This window comes from Penaeus vannamei, chromosome 21 (genome assembly GCF_042767895.1).
Source record: "Penaeus vannamei isolate JL-2024 chromosome 21, ASM4276789v1, whole genome shotgun sequence".
Classification (NCBI taxonomy): Eukaryota; Metazoa; Arthropoda; class Malacostraca; order Decapoda; family Penaeidae; genus Penaeus; species Penaeus vannamei.
The window spans coordinates 169776-179775 of NC_091569.1; the positions used below are offsets into that span (position 1 = coordinate 169776).

At 37.1% G+C, this 10000-nt stretch overlaps 1 protein-coding gene across 2 annotated transcripts in view; it reads right to left on the reverse strand.

The window, feature by feature from the left end:
• Window positions 1-7388: 7388 nt before the first annotated feature.
• RpL31 (ribosomal protein L31) overlaps window positions 7389-10000 on the reverse strand; it is a 4890-nt gene continuing 2278 nt past the window's right edge. The window contains exons 1-3 of one of the 2 annotated variants that reach the window (XM_070135751.1): window positions 8434-8832; window positions 7965-8185; window positions 7389-7551 (exon numbers count right to left, since the gene is read on the reverse strand). In XM_070135751.1, coding sequence (XP_069991852.1) covers window positions 7401-7551; window positions 7965-8185 — 372 coding nt within the window. In that variant the 5' untranslated portion in view covers window positions 8434-8832 and the 3' untranslated portion in view covers window positions 7389-7400. Of the gene's footprint in view, window positions 7552-7964; window positions 8186-8433; window positions 8833-10000 lie in introns of those variants that run through there. The other variant, XM_027361848.2, reaches the window with a different exon arrangement.

Genomic DNA, 10000 nt, shown 5'->3' on the forward strand with positions numbered 1-10000 from the left:
ACTACTACTTCCATTACTACTACTTCCATTACTACTACTTCCATTACTACTACTTCCATTACTACTACTACTACTACCACTATTACTACTACTTCTATCACTACCACTTCTATTTCTACTACTACTACTACTACTACTTCTTTTACTACTACTTCTATCACTACCACTTCTATTTCTACTACTACTACTACTACTACTACTACTACTTCTACTTCAGTTACTACTACTTCTATTACTACTACTGCCATTACTACTACTTCCATTACTACCACTTCTATTACTACTTCTTCTACTTCTGTTACTACTACCACTACTACTTCTTGCAATGCAAGAATTTACCTTGTTTTAATTAGATCTGTCCCCTCAGTGTTATTAGGTATATTAAAAAGAGAGAGAAATTAATATATTATTATTGAGTCAAGTACTCCTCCCTATGTGCATTTGTTCAGTTTGACTGTGTTCTCCATATCTTTGCCAACTTCAAATTTCATCTTCATCAGTATTGACATGAAGAGGAATTGTCATCATTAATCTTTTCCTCATTGTTATTGTTACTTCATCAGTCATTAGCATTATTATAATTAATTATTAATTATGATTACTATTTATTATAATAATTATTATTATTTATTATAATTACTATTATTATATTATTATAATTATTATAATAATAATAATTATAATTATATATTTATATAATAATAATAATAATATTTATAATCATTATTTATTTACTAATTATTAATTATGATTATTATTGTTCATTATTATTATTATTTATTATTATTATTTAACATCAATATAATTTATTAATTAATTATTATAATTATCATTATTATAATTATTACTATCACTATTATTATTATTATTTTTTTTTTTTTGTAATTATTATTATTATATATTTTTTTATTATTATTATCATTATTTTTGTAATTATTATTATTATTATTATTATTATTATTATTATTATTATTATTATTATTATTATTATTATTATTATACTACTACTACTACTACTACTACTACTACTACTACTACTACTACTACTACTACTACTACTACTACTACTTCTATTACTACTACTACTTCTATTACTACTACTACTATTACTACTACTACTACTACTACTTCTATTTCTACTACTACTACTACTACTACTATTACTACTACTTCTATTTCTACTACTACTACTACTACTACTACTATTACTACTACTTCTATTTCTACTACTACTACTACTACTTCTTTTACTACTACTTCTATTACTACTACTACTTCTATTACTACTACTACTTCTATTACTACTACTACTTCTATTACTACTACTACTTCTATTACTACTACTTCCATTACTACTACTACTACTACTACTATTACTACTACTACTTCTATTACTACTACTACTTCCATTACTACTACTTCTATTACTACTACTACTACTACCACTATTACTACTACTTCTATCACTACCACTTCTATTTCTACTACTACTACTACTACTACTTCTATTACTACTACTTCTATCACTACCACTTCTATTTCTACTACTACTACTTCTACTACTTCTACTTCAGTTACTACTACTTCTATTACTACTACTTCCATTACTACTACTTCCATTACTACTACTTCTACTTCTGTTACTACTACCACTACTACTACTAGTTCTACTTGTATTACTAATACTTGTATTACTATTATTTGTATTACTACTACTTCTATCACTACCACTTCTGTTACTACTACTACTATTACTACTAATACTATTACTACCACTACTATTACTACCACTACTACTACTTCTACTTCTATTACTGCTTTTATTACTACTACTTCTATCACTACCACTTCTATTACTACTACTATTATTACTACTACTATTATTACTACTACTATTATTACTACTACTTCTATTACTACCACTTCTATAACTACCACTTCTATTACTACTGCTTCTATTACTACTGCTACTATTACTAACACTTCTATTACTACTACTCCTATTACTACTACTTCTATTACTAACACTTCTATTACTACTACTCCTATTACTACTACTTCTATTACTACTGCTACTATTACTAACACTTCTATTACTACTACTTCTATTACTACTACTCCTATTACTACTACTTCTATTACTACTACTATTACTAGTACTTCTATTAGTACTACTATTACTAGTACTTCTATTACTACTACTACTATTATTACTATTCCTATTACTACTACTACTTTGATTACTACTACTACTACTACTACTTTCTCTTCTTCTATTACTACTATTACCAGCATTACCACCACCATCACCAATGATGGACTGCAGATGCCTCTCACTTTAATAACACTTCTTGTTTGAGCAACATTGAGCACAAGGACTAATCAGTTTCACCACAGTATCGTGTTTCATGGCATATATATATATATATATATATATATATATATATATATATATATATATATATATATATATATATATATATATATATATTTTTTTTTTTTTTTTTTTTTTTTTTTTTTTTAGAAAGAAGCACAGGAACCAATTTACTGATTCAAAATTATTAATGCTCTTCTGATGGGCAGTCGATGTGAGTGTTGATCGTGATACTATGACTACTACTATTACTACTACTATGATTACTACTTCTATTACTATTACTACTTTTAATTTTATTTCATTTACTACAACTACTACTATCACTACTACTACATCTATTACTACAACTACTTCTACATCTATTACTACTACTACTATTATTATTATTACTACCACTACTTCAACTACTACTACTAAAGTCATCACTATTAACATTACTGGTACTATTGCTTAGCAGTATACAAATTATAGCAACAGAGCAAGGTTTGGGGGGCAAAGCCCCCAGGCAAGAAAAGGTCATACAGAATTATGATAAAGTATTGTGGCAGAAAGGTTGAAAGTTAACATTTAGGACAAAACATGTTAGATGCCAAACTTTGTAGAGCGTTGTATGGTAGTGAAAAGGGTAAAGAAGGAATAGCATCCAGGCGAGTGCCTCTCGTAAGGATCATGGGGAAATGAGAGGGAATGGTGTGTTGGGAAACGGAGTGGGAGGAAGAAGAGTTGGGTAAAATTGAGGGGGAGCAATACTTTGAATGTAGAGGGAATAGGAATAGAGGGATTGAAGGGTGGATGATAGAGTGAAACATTTTCTTGGGTCACGTCTTAGAATATTTGGAGGATTTTAGGTAGGGAGGTTTGAGGAACAAAGGATCTCATGTGAGGAGAAGAGGGAATAGAACTTTGAGGAGCAGAGGAAAAGGGTGTAGGAGAGTGTGTGGAAGGTGAAAATTGAGTATAATGTTTAGGTGTTCTGGTGTGACATGTAAAGTGAGGGCAGGGAAAGGCAGGTAACGAAGAAGTGGTAGAAATTGGAGTATCTGGATTTAGAATAGAAAAGGGATTTGACTAGGGGATAGGGAGAGTAGAGGAAGAATGGTTCAGAGTAGAGGGAAGATATACTGGGGGAGATGCAGAAACATCTTGTAGAGATGGGGGCAGTGGTGCAGAGCGAAGGACTGTCTTGGAATAGATCGAGAAAAACCTTGTTGCATTCCCTGTCTGGCCTCAAGCAGAGTAAGGCCTAACTTTAATCTGAGAACTGCTACCTCACATTTGAGCTTATAGGCAGAACAGCTTCTATAAATTATGTTATGGAGTCACCAAAGTTGGCACATGTACATAACTGAGCAGGGCAATTTGAATAGTCATGACCAGGTTGGGCACATAGAGGGCAGTGGGCTGTGGAGTAGTAACATTTCTGACATCAACAGGGAAGGGGGTGGACATGGTCGGATATGGTAGGACAATCCACCAATATAAACTTCATGGGTGAGGTTGTCTACGGAAGTTCATCTTGGCAGGGTATTTACGCTGGCCTCTGGAAGGAATAGTGTAGCACTGCACTGCTACTGCATCATAATTGGCAAAGCAGGTAAGTAGTTCATTTTTACAGTCTAACTAGTTTTTGCCATATAAGGGACAATCAGTTGGGGAATAAAATCGTCCCAGCGCAAGAGAGAGGCGAGGTTTGGCAGGAATGGTTTTGCTAGTAAGGTCAGGTAGCTTGAGATTCTGATGTAACTGACTAGACGTGAGCGATTGGAGCAACGAAGGCACTGATGAAATCGAAGGATATTGTCAGAGTAGGGGGCTGTGGGGGGAATCAAAGAATCGATCCCACTTGGCTGGGCCACATGTTTGCAGAGGTAGAGGCAGTAGAAGGATGAAGGCAGGAGGAAGAGTAGTAGTTCTGTGGGGGGGAGGGCAATATGGATGAATAGTAGTAATAAGGGAAGAGGGGGTAGACATTAAAGACTGTGCAGTGGGAGATGGAGAATAGAAGGGGATGGGGTGCATTCTGGAGGTTGGGTAATAATCTGGGTGGATGGTTCAGAATGGAGAGTGTTATCAGTAAACATTGAGGAGGGTGTATTTGTATCAGTGGTCAAAGGAGGGGTAGGGGTGGGAAAACCATCAAAATTTAATTCAGATAGGCTAGTTGATGAAGTGGTAAGCCTTAATGCCCCTATGAAGGGTAAATGGTTTAATGTTTAAAACCACTAATTTGCAAACAATCAAAGGTCATATAGCACTATGGTAAAATATTATGTCAGATAGGGCAAAGAAATGTTAAAGAAGGATTATGATGAAAGGTGTTAAAAGTCAAAGATTAGAGAGCATTATAGGATAATATGGTAGTGAAAAAGGAAACCAGAGTAGAGATTAGTAGAAATGGGAGGGTTAAAGAGGTAGGGCAATTGAGTGAATTACAGTGTATCTGCTACTGGGAAAGGTATAGAAAAATGTTCATGGAAAAATACATAGCTGTTGGAAAAGGAGGGAGAATATTCGGCAAGAGGGGAAGGTGTTAGATGTCAAAGACGAAAGGGTCTTATACGAAAGTATGGTAATGAAAAGGGAAAAGAAGGATGTAAATATAGTAGAGCAGGGATTAGAAAAATGAAAAATAAGGCAATTGAATGAATTACATTGTATCTGACTGGGGAAGGAATAGAGATATTGTTCAAGGAAATTAGAGGTGGCTGTTGGAGAAGTAGGAAAATAATTCAGGGTGTGAGAAATGGGGACTGGGGAAGGTGGTGAAGTATCAGGAAGAATGTCTGGAGAGGAGGGGTTTGGAGAAGGACATTGTTGTGATAAGAGTGAGAGTATTCAACTTAGCAGCAGTAGAGAGGGAACTTGAGGAGGAGAATGGATATTTGCAAATACTTGAAATGTAGGAACAGGGATTGGGAGGTGGGTGAGGGAGAGGAGTGTTCCTTTGGGATATCTTTAGGAAGTTTTGGATGTCTTCAAGGGTTTCTGGAGGGGAGTGGGTGGAAAGGACTGAGAAACAAAGGTTCTCCTATGAGGAAAAAGGAGATAGATATCTGAGGAGCAGAAGAGGATGTAGTAGAAGGTGGCATGGAACATTTAGGTTGCCTGGCATGACAAAGTGAGGAGGAGGGGTAGGTATCAGGGAAGTGGTAGAGATTGGAATATCTGGATTTCAACTGGAAAATGAATTTGACTAGGGGATAGAGAGAGATGATGTAGAATGGTTTAGGGTATAATGGAGAGATACCTGGGGAGATGCAAAAATATCTTGTGAAGATGGTGGGTGTGCAGAGCAAAAGACTTTTGGAACAAGTTAAGAGAGAAACTGTTGTCATGCTTCTTGTTTGGCCTCAGAGTGAGGCCTAGTTTAAATCTGAGGACTGCTACCTCATTCGAGCTTATAGGCATTGCAGCTCCTGTAAAATACATTTCATTGGATTACATCGCCACATGTACTTGGCTGAGCAAGGCAATTTGAATGGTCATGATCTGGTTGGGCACATGAAGAGGGCAGAGGGCTGTGGAGCAACTGTTTGGCTGGGTGACCGAAATGCCATTTCTGACATTGACAAGGAAGGGGTCGATATGGTCAGACATGACAAAACAATCCACCAGTATAAACCTCATGGGGGAGGTCTGTCTATGGAAGCTAATCTTGGCAACACAGTAATACTGTACTGCCACTGCATCATATTCAGCAAGGCAGGTAAATAAGTTATTTTCAGTCTGACCAGTCCTTATTGTAGATAAAGAGAAGGTTATTCTCAGAATAGGGGGTTGTAGGGGGAATCAAAGAATCAGTCCCACTTGGCTGGTTTGCAGAGGTAGAGGTAGTAGAAGGACAAAGACGAGAGGAAGATGGGGAGGTGTGGAGTTGAGTAGTTCTGCAAAGGGAGGACGCCAAGGATGAACAGTAGTAATAAGGGAAGGAGTAGACAAAGAGAACTGTGCAGCAGGAGATGAAGAGAATGTTGGGAGAGAGGAAGGGGTGCTTTCTAGAGGTTGAGTGTTTTGGAATGGTTGAATTTGTTTGCAAGCATTGTAGAGGGGATATTAGTATCAGTGGTCGCAGCCGTGGTCAAAGGAGGGGCAGAGGTCTGAAAACCATCAATGGAGCATTTCCTTCTAAAGAAGTTGAATGCCTTCGGCGTGTGCTAAAATCAGGCCCTCCACTCTTTCTGAACGCATTTACATTTGTTTGTGTGCTTGCATGTATTTGCAAGGTATATATACTTTTACAAACATTTTTCCATATATAGATAAACACATACCACGGCACGCACTCTCCAGCGTGGTCCCATGCACCGCCCAAGTCTAAAACAATATTCTGGGTTTACACACCATTTTGCAAAATACCGGTAAGGCATTGGGCTAAGGCCCAAGGCAGGGGCAATTCCCTACATTGTGCCTCTGTCTCCTAACTACCCTCAACAAAAATGAGCAAGGTATTAGGGGGGGGGGGGGGGTATCAAATTCAAGTTATCAAGTTCCCTGGAGAAATCTGGAAGCTTAAGTCTACTTGTCTTAAGTGGTTCTGAGGTGTTGACAGATGTCCCATCTTGTAATGACATACTGTGCAAGAAATGTAACTGAAAATGTTCATCCTCTAGTTTTTATAATGCCCTATTTAATCATGTCTAAGTTCTAGCTACATCAGATGGAACTGGTTTTGTCTTGGTATGGTCGATACTATATGAAAATCAAATCATGTCCCCCTGACAGATTTCATGTTAGTGATGTGACATTCAATAACCCTTATAGTGTGATCCAGTATTATGACCTGACAAACGAGTTAAAATATTATTACTACAATTTAATAAACCATATCTCACAGGTACTTTATCAATAAGCTATATTCTGAATAAAAGTTAATCCACGCATGTTTAGATTACACTTTTCACCTCTATGAGTGAAAAAGAAACTTCAAACTTTACCAAAATGATCTCTTAATCATGATTAATATTGTGGTAAATCATATGACACTGATGGCCGTGGTTATGAAAACACACAATTTAAGCAAAGTTTACTCAGAGCCTTCATCTACATTCTCGGTTCCAAGTCCCTTGAAGGAAGCGACAGGCACAAGAGTTGCCAAGGTGTAGAATGGGCGGCTGGATTCCTCATCTTCATTGCGGCGGCGAGAAAGTCTCACACGTACGCGGAAAGGAGGGTTCCTGTGTTGGGAGAAGAGGGATTAGATATATCTTTTATCAAATAACATTATATTACGAGTTAATAACCACCATGTATCTTCCCTTTTTAGCTCAATCCCAACTGGACATTAAGAAAGAGGTCCTGAGAGAGCTTATTTAGGACGATCATTGCTCTCCCTCCCTTGCACAGTCCAGGCCATCAATGGCTAACTTGAACTACTCTGAAGAGCAACTCAAGTCATCCTATGACAGGACACATTTAGTGCAGGAGGTGAAAAATAGCACTTTAGTGAGGTGGGCTAATCACTTTCCAGGAGATTCTCCAATGCAGTTTATATTTACATATAATGAACCAATATGAAACTTTACATGCAATAATTTTTACACAAATTCCAATATGCACACTTAAATGGTACAAAATATCAAATCCTTACCTGATGCCACGGCTCCAAATAAACTTGTTAAGCCTCAAGTCAATGCGTACATCATCCGTGTTCATCTGCTGCTTGGCGAACTTGCGGATCTCCTTGATGGCACGGGTTGCTTTCCTCTTGAAACTGACTCCATGAAGGCGGGCATGGAGGTTGATGGTGTATTCCCTGGTTACCACCTTGTCGATGGCCGACTGGCGCTTCTCAGTCTTGCGACGAGGCATCTGCAATGAAAACATTTAATAAAATTTGATCATAGTATATATTTTCATTGGTGACTTTACTATGCTATACTTTGAATTCTTAAGTTCTACTTTAAACAATTTGTAGTCGATGTCAACATTACTATCGCTTCATACTTGGCCATGCAATCAAGGTGCTCAAGTGAAAATTTAAAGAATATATACCCGCTGCTGTCCCTTTTGATGTGACATTCATGATCTTTCAGTGAAAGGATAGAAGAAAAACTTGCCTTGAGGAAAACTTAAGTGCACATCACACAAAGATGACTTGAATGCACAGATACATGCATTTCAGCATGTGAACCTGGTGCATCTTTGAAAGAATAAATGTCATTTGATAGGAAAGAGTCAAGACTACACATGTATCTTCCCTTTTTAGCTCAATCCCAACTGGACATTAAGAAAGAGGTCCTGAGAGAGCTTATTAAGGACGATCATTCCTCTCCCTCCCTTGCACAGTCCAGGCCATCAATGGTCAACTTCAACTGTTCTGAAGAGCAGCTCAAGTCATCCTATGACAGGACACATTTAGTACAGGAGGTGAATAGTGTGAAATTCATTACATTAATCTGATTTTAGCCTAGTAAAATACCTGGATGTCTAAAATGGAAAAAATCTGGCCAGAATTTCAGTGCTATTACTAGAACTATTTGCTATTATCATGACTTAAAACTACTAGGAAAAATATGGTTTATCTGAATCTCCACATTAACCACTAGCTGATGGGTGGCATGTACGTACATGCCATGGCTGTTGGGGACTGAAAAACGGATGGCGACATTTTCATGCCCATTCCCACACCATTGGCTCATCGGACGGAGTTTGTTTTTTCCGATAGTAGCAACTTCATTTATATGGTAAAGATTTAAGGCAATGGCAACTGTATTAAAGGTAAACCTTCAAAATTATATTCTTATAAATTATAAAAGCTTTCAGGTGCCAAATGTTGCTCGCAATCTACTGAATGAGCCGGACGCAAACCGGGGAAACTGCCAATGCAAGCTAACTATCCTGTTATTAAGTCTACTTGCCAAACATTTTTACCTGTTGGCATTAGGTTAACATATTACTTTTATTTCAAAAGGCATAAATGTAAAATGCTAACCATGACACTTCCATAAAGGAAACTAATCAAATTTCTTAGGATTAAATTATATACTCGTCTCTGTAGCAATAAATAAATTTGCACCTTTAAACTCTTAATTTCGTCAAGACATGGCATTGATGATAAACCTGATGAGTGGGGATGGTGTGAGGAATTCATAGCAATAAAGGTGTTCTTTTTTACAATATTTTGACCTTAATAGTAAACAGTGCCCCTAAAACCACGACATCCCATAAAACTGCATAATCTTGGCCTCATCTGACCCATGAGAGAAGGGGTGGTGTGATCCATGAGTGAGTTCACAGTTTAGCTGAGGCAAACATGACAAATAGTAATTTTTTTTTTTTTTTAACTATCATAGCTATCAATCTTGCTTCACTGCCAATAGGGAGGGGGTCAGGGGCAAAGTGGTGGTTAACAAAAATGCGTAAAACTAGCACAAAAAACGCTTAAAATCAGCCAATGAAACTCTACGGATGTAACCGCCATCTTTGAAATTTTACAGGCTGCCGCGCCAAAAATCAAAAACTCTACGGGAACCCAACCCACCTTTCGGCAAAATTCTACGGGAATTCACACGTTCCAACCCCCAAAAACGTATTGACCAATAAACCAACCTAATATATCAATACAAGTTGCCGTGACTAGGTGTGCCCTTCAGGCACTGCTCGAGGGGAGGGTTGATGGGGAGC